At 42.0% G+C, this 19,303-nt stretch overlaps 1 protein-coding gene across 3 annotated transcripts in view; it reads left to right on the forward strand.

Moving 5' to 3' along the window:
- Nucleotides 1-19,303, forward strand: part of SOBP (sine oculis binding protein homolog) — a 208,329-nt gene that overhangs the window by 54,882 nt on the left and 134,144 nt on the right. For all 3 annotated transcript variants that reach the window (XM_066607371.1, XM_066607388.1, XM_066607380.1), the window contains one exon: nucleotides 11,231-11,369. In XM_066607371.1, the coding sequence (XP_066463468.1) occupies nucleotides 11,231-11,369 (139 nt within the window). The remainder of the gene's footprint in view (nucleotides 1-11,230; nucleotides 11,370-19,303) is intronic.

Genomic DNA, 19,303 nt, shown 5'->3' on the forward strand with positions numbered 1-19,303 from the left:
GCGGGGCTAAACCACGCCTAAGCTTTAGACTACTTACCCAACCAAAGGAGAGGGGAGGGGCGGAACTACCGAATTTGCTCTTTTATTATAGAGCTGCTATTAGCAAGGCGGTTCTAGATTTGGTCCACGAGGGGTCACCCACACTGTGGGTCGAACTGGAACAGGAGGTCGTGGCGGGCTGGATCCAGGGACTCTTTTGGTTGAATGGTGGGCTGGGAAGGCGGGGCATCAGAGTTTCTTCTTTTATGAGTTCCTTTCTGAAGACATGCGACAGGTTTGCACTTCGACACGGCCTAGTAAAGGTTCCGGGGCCCTGGAAACCATTGAGGGGGAACCCGGACTTCCCTCAGGGAGAAGCAGGACTGCCCTTACTAGACAGGTTGGGAAATCGGTTCCCTAGGGTTAGGGATATAGTCGATGGGGAGGGTCTTATGCCTTTAAACACACTCATGGGAGACGGGGGGGCCTGTGGCAGGTGCGTGGTTCCAATATTTTCAGATAGGTCACTACATACGAACTCTGGGTCCGATCTCAGATCTGACGTCATTTTGCACCCCCTTTGAGGTCATGTGTGGGAGCCCCCGAAGGTCGAGAGGAGAGGTCTCCTCAGTCTATTTAGCCCCCCGTTTTTGATCCTTGTAGGATCAATTAATTATTGCTCTTTTTGACTGGAGATTCCTCAGACTTTGAAAATTACAAATATTTTCCATAAGCATTTAGTTAAAAAATATTCTCATCCATTCAATAATAAGGTTCCTCACTTGCCAGTTCTTGTTGATGGCACATTCCATTTTGAGGTACAGAAAAAATAGTATTTTTGCCAGGTTCGTAACTCTAGTTAGAAAGAACCTGGATTCCTCGGGAAGATGTTTATTGATGACACTTAAAATGTTTCATAGAAGAAACCCTTTAAAGCCTGGTCTGGTCCTAGTGGTTTCAAGTGCCCTCCTTGGAGGTGGGGGTACTGTCACGGCACTGCCAAGCTCCAGGTGCAAGTGCAGGTCTGGTGAGACTTCATAGCGTTAGCGCAAGATCGTGCAGTGGCATTTGCTGCTGTACGATGATGGAGAACCATCACCCTTTTGTTATAGCTATCACCTCAGTCAACGTATAAGTGTCCTGTTAGGGTATTTATTCCGGCTCCTCTTGACAGAGGATGCTAGTAATACATTTGTATTCAGGTCCTTGGTCCGTGGTTTGGGTGTATTTGCCCTGGTTAATCTGAGTACTTCTTTTGTGCTTTCCTTTGCGGACTTTGGGCTATGTCTTTTTGTTTCACTGTCTCTGGAGGTACTACTCTCATACTCTGACTGTAGTTTGCTTATATCACTATTCTGTCCCATCCTGACCCTTTCCACCTTATTACACCTAGGGACGAGAAGAGAATTAATTTTGGTTCCAAGCATGGTGTCACCCTTTTCAGGCCAGGCGCTCTGCTTTTTGCTATTATAGGCCTTCGTTCATTGCTGCCACCATCTGTTGTATTATTTTGCTTGTCTAGCAACCCAGAATTCACCTGTGTTTTACATGTCATTCAGCCTTTCCCTGTCCTCTATCCCTGTATTTGTCAGTGTGTTTCCTTGACATGACTGGACAGACATGACACTGAGCTGGAGGATATCATGTTATTTTATGTGACCGCTGCCTGTGGCATTATATGGGCAAACTACAGAGGTTTATATTCTCCAGCTCACAGCAGGCAAAGATTATAGTTACTGTATATTGGTATTGGCTTGTTTTGCTGCTATCTGTTGATGCGATGTTTTATATTCTCAGAAAACCTCTTTAAAATATTTTTTTTTATTGTTTCTTAACTACATCAGTTTTTAGAAAGCTAGATAATTCTAATGTGAACTAATACAGCTCCCATAGGACTTTACCCAGGTTTCATAGAATCTGGAATTACAAATCAGTCAAGATTTCAGAAATTGGTACAACTATGGCCGAATGCCCACAGACGGATTATCGCTGCGGAATTCGCGGTCAGACATCCAACACGAATTCCGCAGCAATGTCCGCCGATAGACATTCTGTGTTAAACGATTCTCCGCTGCCAACGTGATTTTCCGCTTATGAGGGAGAATCGTAGCATGTTCTATTCTTGTGGAAAATCGCATGAACGGCTTCCATTGCAGTCAATGGAAGCCGTCCATCCCATGGAATATCTGTGAGCACTGCGGAAGTACTGCGAGAATCCACGTCACAGCCCAGCGCCGGCACGTCATGCACTGCACTGTATATGTGTGCCGGCTCACCGGACAAGCATTGCTCTGAGGAGAAATGGGCTGCCTTTGATTGGCTGAGGACTGTAACCAATCAGAGGCAGAAATAATGCACACAGTGATGTGACAGTACATGGATAATGAATATAATGTACACTGTGATATCCCAATACAGGAATAATGCACACATTGATGTCACAGTACAGGAATAATGTACATTATTTCTTAATGTGCAAAAGAAGGTCACCATGCAGTGAAACGTTTTTTGTTTTTTTTCAACCCCCCCGTTCGGCGCGAGACAACCCCGATGCAGGGGTTAACAAAGAACACCGGACAGCGCTTACCTGAATCCCCGCGCTCCGGTGACTTCTTACTTACCCGGTGAAGATGGCCGCCGGCATCTTCTCCCTCGGTGGACCGCAGGGCTTCTGTGCGGTCCATTGCCGATTCCAGCCTCCTGATTGGCTGGAATCGGCGCGTGACGGGGCGGAGCTACACGGAGCCCCATTGAGAAAGCAGAAGACCCGGACTGCGCAAGCGCGTCTAATTTGGCCATTAGACGGCGAAAATTAGACGGCAACCATGGAGACGAGGACGCCAGCAACGGAGCAGGTAAGTGAAAAACTTTTGATAACTTCTGTATGGCTCATAATTAATGCACAATGTACATTACAAAGTGCATTAATATGGCCATACAGAAGTGTATAGACCCACTTGCTGCCGCGGGACAACCCCTTTAAGTCTTCTCATTGCAGAGGGTACAGTAACCCCACAGTTGAGATTGGTGGGAATCTCAGCCATAAGACCCCCACAGATCAGCAAGTTAACTCCTTTTCTCTGAATATGGGGTTACTTGTAATTTTGGTACAATCCCTTTAAATCTTGCTACCTATCTGTGCAATCCAAGTTCTATATGGATGCAGCGTATATTTTTTTAGAGTTCATTAGTCTACGAAGTTAAAGAAAAGTGTCCATTTTATAGTAATTGGATTATATTGCAAAAACAGGACAGTTGACAACTATGCCATAACAGATATTAATCGGTGCTGGCAACTGTTTATTTACTTAGTTTTAATTGCTTCAGCTCTTAATATGTAGCATATAACCTCTGGGCTATTTCTTGCACAGTAAGGATGTATACAAATGAAGCATGTAATTCTCCATTCATATGTGTTAGTGACTTTTCTAAAGCAATTGATTTGATTTGTTAGGCGGATTTTATGGAAAATTTGCCACTAGTTGGTTTCTCATGTGGAAAAACTAATGTTTTAGATGTGGAGGGTCTTTATTTCTGTTTCAGCAATCAAGTCGATGTACATTAAAATGACAATATCAGTACAATAGAAAAATAACTTATTCAAATACATTTTAATTGGTTTGTCGGTAATTAAAAGACTTGTCTGGTTACTTTTTGAAAATGTAATGTCAGGTGCAGTTGTGTGAAAATAACGGATACAGCAAATGTAGCAGTACTCTGATTATGCACTGTAGAGAATCTGGAGAAATCAGTTTAAATAAAAAAAATTACGTATTCTAATACATTTTAATTAGTTTGTCTGTAAAAAACTGAAAATTTAATGTCAGGGGCAGATGTGTAAAAATACATACAGATAAAGCAGATGTGGCAGTACTTAATCATCCTTGGCCCGGTGATCCACTGCTGTCTGCAGTCCAGACTCTCTCATTTCCCATTCTTTGAAAATCGCCTCTAACCCCGTCAACTACAGATGTCACGCGTTCCACCATCATAGTGCTTCCGGTGCACTGAATGAGCATACGTGTGCATTCTGAGTCCTTCTCAGCTCTCACTAACGTCACACGCATGTGCTGTCATCAGTGCAGTGCAAGTGCTGTGACAGTGGAACGAATGACATCTCAAGCAAACGAAGCTGGAGATGTCATCAGCTTCAAGCAAACGAAGCTGGAGATGTCATCAGCTTCAAGCAAACAAAGCTGGAGATGTCATCAAGCATGGAATGGGGGATTTTCAAAGAATGGGGATGGAGAGAGAGAGCCCGGTCTGCAGGAGCAGTGGATCACACATCGGACAGTCCACCACTAATTTGCCTATGTGGGGGATAAACATAAACACTGATATCTCGACAATAGAGACACACTGCAAAAAAACTAAGATATCTATGGATTCTACATAAGAGCGCAAATTGTTTAGTAAAGTCAGTTGGTAGGCCAAATAATAGGTGACAGATTTCCTTTTTAATTATTGCAAAAATATTAAAAGTTAAAAAGGAAAAAAATATTCCCAGTTGTCACATCACAAAATAAGAAAGAATTGATATCTCTACATCCATAAAGGTTTGGTGTATTAAAATATCATTTTATTAATCCTACATGCCTAACTTCGTCTGAAAAAAATGCAAATAAGGGAGATGGAACAATACCTCTGTAGTGCCACCTATTGGAAGGCAGCATTCCTGCAAGTCAATGTTAGACTCTCTATACAAGCCTTGTAACAATGACTGGGGGTTGATAGTCAAGACAGAATCCACATACAGACAGTTGTTTAGGGGTGTTTGCCCCTCATCAGTGTGCAGTAGGTTTCTGGCTTGGCTAGCGAGAGGGCTGTGACAGGGGTCAGGAAGGCTATCTTTTCTCCTTAGGGAGAGCACCTAGAAGGTGAGTGAGTGAGAAGACGTATAAGGCTAGTCATGATCCTCTGGGTAATATGCAAATAAGGGGGATAGAACAATACCTCTGCAATGCCACCTATTGGAACGCAGAAAAAAAAACACAATGGCAGAACTGCGCTTTCTTTCTTTCTTTCATAAAAAGCAATCAAAAAGTTAATGTTCCCCCAAATTGTACCAATTTACAGTAAATCTGCCACTATGACAAAGCATGCTAGCACCCTATGTGAGTACAACCTAAAGCTGATGGAGTACAAAGGATAAAGTTAACCTGGATGTACTTCAGCCAAGATAGACTTAAGGTGCATTTACACTGCAAATATGATCGCTCAAAAGATGGCCTTTGAATGATCATTTTGCATAAACTACTACTTGGTACTAATTTCTATTAGTACTAGTTAGTGGTGTGAGAGCCACCAGGAGCTGTATTCAGGGAACACACCACCCGCTGTTCCCTGATTACATTTCCTTTGTTCTGCAGGGCTGACAACTTAGAGAATGCAATCAGCTGTAATCAGTGCTCCCCGGGCAGAACACATTGTGCAGTTCTACTTACCAGATGTTCTGCCGAACAATAGTTTTCAAGCAGAACTGAAAACCGTTGTTCGGCAGAAAACTGAAAGATGGGCACACCCAATGATTATCGCTCAAAAGATGGCTTTTGAGCAAATTTTGAGCAATAATTGTTGTGTCTAAATGGGCCTACACATAGACCTTAGCTACTGCTCTGCAGAGGCATCCCTAGAGTTGAATGGGCCCACAGGGCAAATTTAGTCCCTAGGCCCCACTTATTGCCTGGATGCACAGGTCCCAATAGCTTTTGCTCTGTCTTCTCCATCCTGGCCCAAACCACCATCACAACTTTTTTTCAGTCACGACTCATCTCTATGGAATTTAATCCACAGACATCTTTGGCTCCTCATTTTAAGAAAGATTTATACTCAGCTGTATATTGAAATGTTATCCACGGAGCCCAAGGGCTCCTTCAGACGAGCGCTGTTTTCACGCTGTTAGCAGCACACAGAACGCGCTTCTAAGAGGAACCAATAGGTTCGTATAGAAGTGTTCACATGAGAGAATGTTAGGTGCACTAAATCAGCACACCTAGCAAAAGATGTGATATGTGAGTGGAAACTCGCATGTCGGCTCTGAGATGCATGCAAAGATGGACATGTTCTCCTATGGGAGCCTAGAAAGCACGCACCTCAGATCATGTGAACGGGCTATTTCAAGTAGTTTAAAGTAGCCCGTTCACGTGATCTTTACAGCACTATAACCGCAATCTTTTCTCACAGCTGTAGTGCACAAAAACATCTGAACGAGCCCTAAATGTCAGGTTACCCACATGGACAGGGGGAATATATATCACCATTACACACTAAATGGTAAACCACTGGGCAAAACTGACATGGAAAAGGACTTGGAGATTTTACTTAACTGTAAATTTAACAGGAGCAACCAGTGTCAGGCAGCTGCTGCCAAGGCAAATAGGTTCATGGGGTGCATCAAAAGAAGTCTAGGAGTATATAATGAGAACATTGTTCTTCCGCTTTACAAATCACTTGTCAAATTGATTGGATGCACTACAATACCGAGAGAGGTATATTGGGAAATTGGGATTATTTAGTTTAGAAAAAAAGACTGCTGAGGGGTAACCTAATAACTATGTATAAATACATCAGGGGACGATACAAGGATCTCTCCCATGATCTGTTTATACCCAGGACTGCGACGGTAACAAGAGGGCATCCTCTACTTCTAGAAGAAAGCAGGTTTTATCACCAACACAGATGGGGGTTCTTTACTGTAAGAGCAGTGAGACTATGGATGTGGTGATGGCAAACTCAGTAAAAGAGTTCAAGAGGGGCATGGACAATATTACATGTTATAGTCACTGAATAATTCAGAGGGGTTGTTGATCCAGGGATTATTCTGATTGCCAGACTTCAAGTCGGAAAGGTATTTTTTTCCTGGCTTCCACCTCATGTTTTTTTTTTGCCTTCCTCTGAATCAACATTGGGTGGGTAATATGTATAATGTTATACGTATGTGTGTATAAATAAATATATATATATATATATATACATAAATATATATATATATATATATATATATATATATATATATATATATATATGTATGTATATTCATACACATATGTCGTGGGGGTTTATGGGGTAGGCTTGGTGGGCCCTGATGACCGCCAGTGACTCAACTAGCTGCACTTGTGGCTATTTAACTGTTTAAATGCTTTCTGCCGATTTCTGCCTATGGGTTGTTTTTTTTACACACGTAAAAGTAACTGGACAAAATCCCATAGATTATTTACATAAATACACAGCAAATATGCAGGTTTCCTGTATATTTACACACGCCAATTTACTTCTGTGGCCTATTTCAGTGCACAGTATGCAATAAGATGGCACATGTTTACTTTTTTCACACTACTGAAATACGCTTCAAAAATACGCAGCTGTAATTGAACCCATTGATTTCTATGGGCAAATCAATATATTTTATCTCCCCTAGTTTTTAAACAGTGGCCCACTGTTCACATACTGTACTTCCAACATTTGCATCCCAAATCTCTGTTTCTCATGGAAATGTGCTAAAAATTGCGCTCAAATAAAACAACACCGAGTGTAAAAATTCCTGGTGACTAGATGGAAGGATAAATCATTATAACCAAAATAGACCTACTTATGCGTTTTGGGGGTCTACCTAAACCTCCTTTATCAAGCAGGTACAGAGGATAACTAATCAAAATTGGGCCTATTTTCCTGCTTGGTAGACCCCTAAACGCATTGCAGTGCAGTATTTCTAGTATTTCTCTTTGCATGTTTGTGCCGGGCTCCATGTATGGGATAAAGGTTTTCTCCCACAGATCCCACAGGTGCCATGGATTTTTTTCCTTCACATAGTCCTGGACTTGGAGGAGATTTGCTGGGATCAGTGGGTCTCCTCATCTAAGTAAGTTCATTTTGGTTATAATAATTTATCCTTCCACCTAGTCACCAAGAGTGCAGGACTTTTTTTTTTACAAGAGCATAAACTGGGTCTCCTATTATCCAAAAGCTTATGTCTCAATCCAGAAGTAATTGCAAGTCATAACATTCATTGGTTTAATTCTTTACAATTAGAGATGAGCGAGTGTACTCGCTAAGGCAAACTACTCGAGCGAGTAGTACCTTATGCGAGTACCTGCCCGCTCGTCTCTCTCAAGATTCGGCTGCCGACGCGGGTGACAGGTGAGTTGCGGCGGTGAGCAGGGGGAAGCGGGGGGAGAGAGGGAGAGAGAGATCTCCCCTCCGTTACTTCCCGCTCTCCCCCACCGCTCCCCGCCCCCTGCCGGCACCTGACACTTTAGAGACGAGCGGGCAGGTAACCGAGTAAGGCACTACTCGCTCGAGTAGTTTGCCTTATCAAGTATGCTCGCTCATCTCTAATCTTGACCTATCTTTTGGCAGAAAATCGCAAAAGCCTCCGGAGACTATGTGATTTGTCCAGTAAAGGAGGATGAAGAGATTCCTTCACAGCGGGGATGGAGGGGTTTCCCTGCATGGGAGATGGAGGGATTCCCCAGCAGCGATGATGGAGGGTTTTCCCTGCAGGGGAGATGGAGGGATTCCCCACTGCAGGAGAACCTCTCCATCCCCACTAGAGGGAAATCCCCGCTGAGATGAAAGGAGTTCTCTGCTCCCAAAGCAGCAGGGCTTTTTTTCAGCAACACGCAGCTCCTGATCAAGTGAATGGGCGATTCCAATGCTAATTAAGCTCAGAACTTAATCGCGGAAAATCATCCATTCACGCAATTTTCTGGCGAACTAGCTGCAATTTTTTTGCATGGCTAACTTCTACGTGATTTTGACACCCATGTGAATGAGCCCTAAGGGTTATTTCATACAGTAATATTCTGTAACAGCATTGCGGAATATTCTATACCAAAATCTGCATTGATAATGTGCAGAAAAATCCGCAGTTAGCAGTGTGGATTTTGGTGCAGAATTCAGGGGCAGCATGTTCCGCAATGCTGTTATGGAATATTCCATCCTGTGTGAATTGTCCCTAAGAGAAGTGTTTATTGCATGCACTTACACTCATTAGTATACTTCTATCAAGTCATCATGACAGACTGACTTTATGTGTGAATTCCATGTTAGTTAGTCTTAGTTTTTCAGAAATTCTTCTGTACATCTCTTCTTACAATACTCTTCATACTGAAGCAGCCATGTACAGTATTCTTATTGAGGGACTTGTGTCCTCAATAGAAAGCCTTTCTATCCTGGGAAAACATTAGCAGTGAAATCATATATTCCCATTTGCATATACCGCACAGAAGCGATCATCACTCAGTGAATGAAGATAGAGCGGGCCAGATATCGCTGGGGTTGCCTGCCTCCATTCACAGTAAACAGGCTGTTGTTCACAGACGAAAGACTGCCTGTTTACACAGGCCAATCGTCTTAGATTTTTATACTTGCACGATCTGAATGATGAACAAATTTGTCGTTCAGATGGTGCAGGTATTTACACTTAATGATTATCGTTCAGATTCCCGCAATCCAGCAAGAATCTGAACGATAACTAAGTGTAAGAGGGCCCTAACTTTGTAACTACAAAATCTGCACAGAGATTACATTGTTGTAGGTGTCTGTCAAGCACCTAGCAGATTTGTGAAAATATGTAGTTCCTGACTAGACTATAATAGATAGTTAATATTGTGACATTAGTAATGCAATTAACTTGCAAAGTTTACAAATGTGAATGTACTGAATGGGTCACGGAAAAGTAGCCCACGTCTGATCCCGGCACCACACTCTTATGAAATCTGTATAAAAGAAAATCTCTGTTGCCAATAGCAGCCAATCACAGTGCAGTTTCATTTTATCTCAGTTGTATAAGAAATGAAAGTTGCACTGTGATTGGTTGCCATGGGCAGCAAAAACAGCTTTTATTTTAGACAGCTTTCATAAATTTGCCCCATGGTGTTCTTCCTTCAACAGTAAATAGTTACTGTGGAATGCTATGTGTGAAGCAGATCAATTAAGGAAACACAGGAAGCCTTCGCTGACAAGTACCCATTACAAAACCACCTGCTAAACTTTGTATTCAACCAAATCTGCTGCAAACATGAAGAAACCGAGGCCTCCATCAGTCCGACGTACGAAATTGTCCGTAACATTCAGTAATATTCAGTAGCAAATTGCAAATAGCCCTCAAAAATCAACTCTGAGACTGTCCCAGCGAGTTGCTGTGTCATGAATGATGTGGTGGCGAGTGCTGAAATCTCTGTACCTGAAACTATATTGAGTAACATATCCAGGAGCTGAAAGAGCTTGACACAGCTAATATGTGAATTACTGTATGTGGTTGCTATGGTTACTAGGACTTTTGGATCATTGCTGCACTTCCTGACGGACGAAGTGTGGTGTCATGTATCAGAATATGAGGTGCTGGCCTGTTAGAAATCTCCACCTGACTCACAGAACATTTAATGTGTAAAGTCTGGTATATAGAGAGTGGACCCAATTTTCTTCAAAATCAGCTGTGAATACTACAGTTTATCTGGAGATGTTTTAACAGTTTTACAGCAAGCTAGCACCAAAAGAAAGAATGTACTGCTTTTTCCAACAAGATGGGGCAACTTGCCACACGTTCTGCTGCTCACTGACACTACTTCATGGACTGTTTACGGAAATACAAACTGTGAGCATGCAGTTATGGCCACCATGTTTGCCGGACTTGTCCACATGCAATTTTTATCTTTTGGGGAAATTTAAAGTAGAAAGTGTACGCCAATAATCTGCATATCCTGGATGAACTCAAAGAAAACATCATGAACACTGCCCACAGTGTCAGCGTGGAAGAGCTGCAGGCAGTATCAGCCAGCATGTTGCAATTTGCCCAGAGGTCCATGGAAGTGAACGGGGACCACTTCCAGCATCTGTTCTAATATGTCTGTTAATCAATAAAGCTTTGGATAAAACAATCCACTTGCTTGTTCCTACTTTTGCAGTATATTCAGACATGGGCTATTTTTCCATAGCCCACCCTGTAGAGTAATTCTATATAAAAAATGAGATATTGGTGGATAGAATTAAATGTATTTTACCATATCATATATCACTTGCAAGCTTGAATGCTATTATTTTTGTTAGTAATATTGGTGTAAAGTCTGACAGACTAATGCTTTCTAAACTGTGAATAACTAGTATACCATACCAGAAAATCTAAATAATCAGAGTATGCCACATATTTAGCTATATCATGATTGTGTTCTTTGTGTGTGTCACCAACGAAATACTCTTTAAAATATGTCTAAAGATCTTGCAAATAACTGGAGTGTTTTTTCTTTTTTTTCAGAACTTTGCTGAAAATACAATGAATGAGCTCCTTGGTTGGTATGGTTATGACAAGGTAGAGCTGAAAGATGGAGAGGATATTGAAATTAAGAACTACCATACAGATGGGGAGGGACGGCAGCATATTTCTGTTCTTAAAGGTAAAGGAGATTTGGTATAATCAGGGCATGAGGAGAGTAAGACAGGGAAGCGTGTTAATATTGCTGTTCCCTTTTTCCAAACAAATAGACAAACCCTGTAACACAGCACCCCTTTCTCTTATGAAACAGTCTATCTGGGTGTTAACATCTGTTTAGAGATGAGCGAACGTACTCGTTTAGGGCGTTTTTGTACTCGAGCACAGCTTTTTCCGAGTAACCGACTACTCGGGCGAAAAGATTCGGGGGGCGCTGGGGGTGATCGGGGGGTTGCAGAGGGGAGTGGGGGGGAGAGAGAGAGCTCCCCCTGTTCCCCACTGCTACCCGCTGCTCCACCACACCGCCCCCGGCGCCCTCCGAATCTTTTCGTCCGAGTAGTCAGTTACTCGGAAAAAGCGGTGCTCGAGTGCAAAAGTGCCCTAAATGAGTAAGTTCGCTCATCTCTACATCTGTTCTTACTGTCCAAATGGGAACATCATCACCATAGCCATTCTACACTGTTAGTATTGATCGGTGGGGGGGTCTGGTTACAACTGTTGTCTACCAGAAACTTTGGTGATAAGTGACTACTAAATATTTTTTTTATCCATAATAACAAACCAGACAGATCTTTAATGTCTGAGATATAATAATGATCCCATCTTTTGTGCATAGGTATTATTGGTGCTTCATATAGAAGAGCATGACTGGACATTCCACAGAACAAAATTAGCTTAAAAAACTGCATGATTTGGTGCAGAATTTGACAGAGATTTTAATGCGGATTTTGGTGCGGAAGTCTACCACTCAATAGAAAAGGTGGCTTTCACAGCATATCTAGTGCTATAAGTGACATGCTGCAGATTTAAATTCTGCACCGCATGTCAATTTCCGTACGCGTTTTGTGCAGATTTTTCTGCAGCTTGTGGACAAGATTATGAAAAGCTCATTCACTTTGCTGCTACTCTAAATGCTGCAGATTTTCCATGCGGTGGGTCCACATGGATATTTCACTGCAAATCTACGCCATGTGAAAATGCCCTAAACGTTTGTTGAGACGGCGGAATCGCATCAGAATTTCTGGGGTGTATTCTTCCTCAAAGTCTGCAGGTTTCTGCTACAGATCTGCATGTGGAATTCTCGATGGGCAGATCCACGCGCAGAATTTCAAAGCGGAAAATCGTGTTTCAGCGCATTTCCACATCAAGAAGTAATATATACACTACATGGATGGTCATTAATTTGAATTGCTGTTATTTCATTTCACTCCTCCAGAGTGGCTGGTAGAAATGACTAACTTAGATTACAGCTGAACGCTGGGGTTTTCAGAGGCGGACCTGCAGCAATCAGCTGATTTTGGAATTGTTCTTTTTTTAAATGGTAGTTTAGATACTAAAACTTAAGGGCTACAGATACTGTTAGCGAAGTGTAATTGCCATTTAGACTAGTATTCTGCAAATGGGCTGTTTGCAGGGACTTTTACTTTGTATAACAGAATATCACAGCAGCCCCAAGGCCTATATTGTACAGACAGCGGCTGCATGCAGTGGTTAACAGTTTTATTTAGCACATTTGTATTATCAGGACCACATTTACTTGTAAACTGCTTTCCCCCTTTCCGCCAGCTCTCGGCAAGAGGAGGAGGTGGAGCAGGAGCTAGGGTGCTAATCTCCCGCCTCCTCTCCGCCCCTTGCCGACAGCCAGCAATGAGAGGGGGAAGAGAGGAGGAGAAAAGGGGGAGGGAGTCTAGCAGTCACGTTGCTAAACTCCCTCCCACCTCCCTTCTCTGACAACTGCCATTGGCTCCCATAGGAGTCTATGCAATGGCTAACGTATTCCGGCCAGGAGTATCTTTCCTGCGCGGCGTAAAAGCACCAGGCCAAAATGCGCTATATTGGCCGGCCAGGCACTTTTACATGGCGGAAAATCACATGTCTGATGTTAATGCATTGGAATCCAATGCATCAGATGGTAGCGCATATCGGTCGGCCGTGAAAATGGAGGCCGATATACGCTCGTGTATTTACGGCTGTAGGTTCAAGGACTGAAAAGGTTTCTGATTAGACAATATAGGTCCTGTATTCATACAATTACACCAGTTTTCTTGGATATTGGAATAAAAAGAAATGGAGACAAACACTTTTCTAAAGGAGATTTAACTTTCCAGTTGTATGATGTTTGAAAGATTTACTATCCAATATTATATTCACATAATGGAATCGGAAACATGAAGAACTCAGGTGAAAAAAACATGAAGTTCATAATGCTGCTGTACAGTATCTGCATAACATAACATGAATGTATACAAATTGTTGTGTTAAAAAGTGCTGAAATAATATTAGCATTTAGTGCCGAAACAATAGCTCTGTATAGTACTTAAAAATACCTATACAAGGCCATTTCTCCTTTGCAAATGTTTTTCAGTTCACTATTTCTGGGATGCCTTGAATGCACAGCCCTATTCAGGCCATGGCACAGCATCTCAATGGGGTTTAGGTCAGAATTCTTACTTGGCCATTCCAAAACACAAATCTTCTTTTCTTCAACCATTCTTTAGTTGATTTACTTGTGTGCTTTGAGTCATTCTCTTGTTGCATTACCAGAGTCTCTTGAGGTCAGGGATTGCTGCTCTTACATTTTTCTGTAAAAAGTTTTGATACGCTTTAGAATGCATTCTTTCCTTGATGAACGCAAGGCGACCAGTTGCTGAGCAGCAAATCAACTCCAAAGCATGATGTTCTCTTCATCATACTTCACATTTGCGATGAGGTTTTGAAGTTGGCGTAAATTGTTCTTTTTCTTCCAACATAGCATTGAGGATTTGTGCTAAAAAGTGCCTTTGTCTCATCTGTTCATTAAACATTTTCCCGGAAGCATTATGGGCACGTGCTCTTGTGCAAAATTGAGACAGTACAATGTTTTGTTTTTTTACAGCAGCAGCTTCATTTGTGGTGTTCTTCAATGAACACCATTTTGGTTCTGTGGATACATTAACAGAGGTTTTTGCAGTTTGTAGAGTCTTTTGTAGGTCATTTACAGTTACTCTTGGGTTCTTTCTCACCTCATCCAGGATTGCCTGTTGTATGCAGGGCTGTGGAGTTGGTAAGCAGAACCTCCGGCTCCGGACTCAGACTTTTTCATATACAACATTTATTTTAGTGATAAATTTACTGTGTTAAAATGGTGACATCAGATTTTTCATCACCATTATGATAAAATAATCATAAAGTTTGCTTTTACTTGCCTTAAATACTGTTTTCCTGTTCTTTCTGGCAGTTCTGAGATGAGTGTAGGCATGCCCACAGCACAGTGTCATCTTCCTCTGGTCTATAGAGATGGAACTTCACTACTGAGTATATGCAGATAATGCACCACAAATTCATCTCAACTAAAAGCCTTGAAGAAGCAGCATAAGGATACTTAGTCTAATGGAGAGGAAAGGCAATAACTGATTTTCTATCGCTGTTTCCTTATACTAGTTATCTGTTTTTGATAAATAGGGGCTTAGATCAATCGAACATATATTTATAGGACATTTCATAACTTTCCTCAATTCCTATGAAAGGAAATATGCAACAAATTCTGCATTGAATTAATTATACCATATTTATGATATAGATATATACTCAGACTCCACCAACATGGGATTCTAACTTTGACTCCATAGCCCTGGTTGTATGCTTGGGAAAATTTTAACAGAAGAGGGTAGAGGGAGAGTAGTAACAGCCCTGAATTTTCTCCATTTGTAGATTTGTCTAAAGCCTGGTTTAGACACCGCGATTATCCACCACTTTTGAGTGATAATCGTTGTGTGCTTTTAAGCGCAAGGTGATCGTTCAAACGATGAGCGATCACTTTGCGCTCGAGCGGGGTATGCAAAACACATCTGGACCGCTGTGTTCTTCGTACCCCGGCTTATCTCGGAGCGCTTAGCTGGTATACAGCTGTGTGCTCCGTGCGGAGTATGAAGAACACAGCTGGACAGCTGTGTTCTTCATACCCGCCTGTGTTCAGGGAGCAGGATACAGCTGAAACAATAGCATCAGCTGTATCCTGCTGTGAATTCCTGCTAAGGATGATCATTGTCTTTCAGCATGCTGTAAGACAACGATCAGCGACTGCTTAACGAAAACTGCATGATGTCAGTGCAGTTAGACACAACGATTATCGCTCAAAAGACGGCTTTTGAGTGAATTTTGAGCGATAATCATTGTGTCTAAATAGGCCTTAACTGTGGATTGATGTAAACCCACATTTCCAGCTTTCTGCATCTCTGTAACACATTTTGAGAGGTCTTCCGAAAGTTGTTTGCATCACGGCATGGTTGATACTAATCAATCTTTAATCAGAAAAAATGATTTGTCCGTAACCAGACTTTGTGAGTCTTTATTTAATGGACCAAGTACCTGTGGAACCCACACTTCCAATCTCATCTCCTTAACTGAACTACCTTTTTCACATTGGCTCTTATTGACATAGAGATACTCTTACTTTTTCTTCCTGCACTGTGGATGTTTGTTCAATGTGCTAAATGAAAGACATGAATGTCTCACCTATTTGTGTGTTAATAGCTTAGTTAAATTGTTTTTGTCTATAATCAGGACTTAGGCTACATTTTTATTAGTAATCAATGCAGAAATTCAGATAATTCCAACTTTAAATCACTTTTAATAGTTTCAAAAGCATAACAGTTCAACATCCAGCTGATGAAGGCACAATTCTTTACAATCCAATCCAATTAAAGTCCAGTCCTGATAGGGTGGCCATAGTGTTTGCTACCTTGCTGCTCCGTACTCCCTATCTTAAGTTTTTTCATGACGGCCCTGATCTCTATAGTCTTCCTGCAACACCGTACTGCTTTTGTGATTTTTTCATCAAGGCCCTGGAGCCTTCTCTTAAGCCAATTATTATTCAGCACCCGAATCCTGGGTTTGCTGTGAGTGACTGATTCCTAAAATCAGCTTAATGTCTTTACACTACACACTGCACCACTCTCCACTAGACTGAAACTTCTAGATAGCTGCTGCCTCATTCATAAACTTAGCTCCTCCCATTGCTTGATGCTGAATGGCTGAACTGCAGGAGTCAAGAATATTAAGCTGTTTTATTCCTTGTTGAACTGTAAGCCACCACTTTCAGGCACCAGACAGTAAAACAGTACATAAGGCATTTACAGACATATGCACACAGTCTTCCAGAGATGTTAATTTTTCTATGTAGTGGCAGTACTGGGTCACTACTTATATTTATTGCATAATCACGGTTACTATGTATATGCATGACTTTGCACACATTCAATACATATAATTACCTCATAAAGAGGTCTTCTAAAACTAAGATGTTGATAACCTATCCTCCTGGTATTCGCTCAGTATCAGATTGGTTGGAGTCTACTGCTCAGACGAGGGCCATGGCAACTTTCCTAAGCCAGGCACAGTGTTGTATATTTCATAACAGCTGTACCTGGTGTAGCAGCTATATCCCATCCACTTGAATGGGACTGAACTACTTAGTCCATGTAACTGATAGACATGATGTAGCTGGACTGTGAAGAGGTCTTCTTCCTCAATCAAAGTCCCAAGTGGCGAAACCCCACTGTTTGATATCGATTACTTATTCTAATGATAGGTAATAAATATCTTAATGTATGGGTGACATTCCACATTCACAGTACAGAGATCGCCTAGCATGTTGCTCTAAAGTTAACTTTCAGCAATTTTGTATGAAAAGATTATGAATGTTTATGATGAGCTATCTTTCCACTAAACAAAGGCTACATTCACATGGGCAGGTGCGATATCAGGCCAAGAAACACAACCCAATATCTCGCTTCGGCCGCCTGCAGACGGGCGGGTCGGATCCGGCGGCGAGAATTCCCTGCAGGGACGAGCGCGTACTCACCTGCGCTTGGCGGCCCCCGGCTCTTTCATGTGCCGGCGCACGCGCAGACCAGAGACGGCGGCCGGGTGAGTGACGTTTCTGTGTGAGGCTCTGCGAGCCCCGCACAGAAATAGGACATGCCGCGGTTTGTTTGCCGCGCGACATTTCGCGCGGCCAAACCGCAGCCGTCTGCATAGGAGTGCGTATTGTAATGCACTCCTATGCAGGCTTTCAGTGGCGGAAATCCGCCGCGGGATTTCCGCCCGTGTGCAGGCGGCCTTCTGAACGTGCATTTTACCCGTGGATGTAAGGTATATTCCATACAAAAACGCCTTGCACCTCTTCTGTGAAATTCTGATCCTCACATGTGTTTCACGGATTGTGTTTCCCATTGATTTCTCACAACGCACAAAACTCGCGTGAGATTCGCGCTCATGTAAAACAGCAACATGATAAAAATTTTAAATTTCTCATTGTCATGTCATGAAACTCTTCTAAAAATCTGAAAGCCTCTTTAACTACAAGAGAAAATTTTAATTCATGACATCTGGCAATGCAAGTGGTGAGATTAATGAACAATGCCTGGTACACAGCTTCTACACCAATAGAACCCAGAAGTTACTTTGCATATCATGTGTACAAGGCTTTGCTTGTGAAGCCAAAGCAAATGTTCTCTAACCAGAAGTTCCCTTGCTAGATCATAAAGTAAGTTAATTATCATGCAGCAAGCATTGCGGAGGTTTAGAAACAGCTCATCAATGCTACTACATGCTGTCCTTACAGTCTTTTGTTTCAGCAAGCTCATTGTAGCCATGGGGGCCGGCTGTCCACTTATCTATTCTGAATGCCTCCGTTGCATATTGACGGTCGCTGTTCACTGAGACTTCAGACTTTTCTGTCTGCTGGCAAATGTATGTAAAACTTTTCAGCATTACTTTCAGGAATAATTATGGAGCCTCATAAGACTTAGTTCTCATTTGCAAATTTCACACACTGAATTCTTTTCATTATCCTTTGGCTGCTCTTATGTTTCTAGCATAAATTATATTGTTTATAATGCAATGAAAAAGTATTTGCTCCCTTCCAAATACCCCTATTAGTGCATAGTTGTCCCATTGAACGGTTTCTGATAGTTGAACATAATTTAATATTAGAGAAATGGAATCTGTCACCAACAAAAACACGTATCATAATTTTTAATTGGAAACTCATTTATTTTAGGAACAAAACTGTCCAGCACCCTTCCATGTGAACATCTCTTACATTTTGTAAATTGCTGCTAAAGATCTAAAAGCAATAGTTGCAACTAGAGATGAGCAAGTATACTCGCTAAGGCTAACTACTTGAGCGAGTAGTGCCTTAGTCGAGTTTCTGCCCGCTCGTCTCTAAAGATTCGGCTGCCGGCAGCGGGGGAGAGCTGGGAGGAACGGAGGGGAGATCTCTCTCTCCCTCTCCCCCCCCCCCCCACTCCCCCCTGCTCACTCCCGCAACTCACCGCTCACCCGCGCCGTCAGCCGAATCTTTAGAGACGAGCGGGCAGATACTCCACTAAGGCACTACTCGCTCGAGTAGTTAGCCTTAGCGAGTATACTCGCTCATCTCTAGTTGCAACCAAATAATAAAATATTCTGGGCCAAATGCGAGAACTATTTGGGTAGCACCACACCTCCCACAGTCCTACTTTTTGCACCGTAATGGCCCTACTTTTTTTATACATTCACCCATTTTTCCTTTTGTATTTTTCTGCATTTGCTGCCAGCCTGTCATTCTATTTTATCTGTAAGTGGGAAATACAGTAACATACTTGAAGATACAGTAAAAGATACATAAAAGAAGCAGTAGTATAAACCTGCTATAAGTTAGTGTTATCTTTGCAGATAATTAGACTTGTCAATGTAAAATAATCCTTTAAAATTGTCACTAGCAGGAAGTTGGTAACTTCAAAACAACTTTAAATAGAGTTGTCTTCTACTGGACCTTTGAGGCACTGTTATTATAGGACCCAATTTTAATATCAAAACTTTGGCTCAACAGAAGATCCGCTATTAAGGCCCAATCATATGCATGTATGTTCTATC

Source organism: Eleutherodactylus coqui, chromosome 1 (genome assembly GCF_035609145.1).
Source record: "Eleutherodactylus coqui strain aEleCoq1 chromosome 1, aEleCoq1.hap1, whole genome shotgun sequence".
In the NCBI taxonomy this organism is placed as follows: domain Eukaryota; kingdom Metazoa; phylum Chordata; class Amphibia; order Anura; family Eleutherodactylidae; genus Eleutherodactylus; species Eleutherodactylus coqui.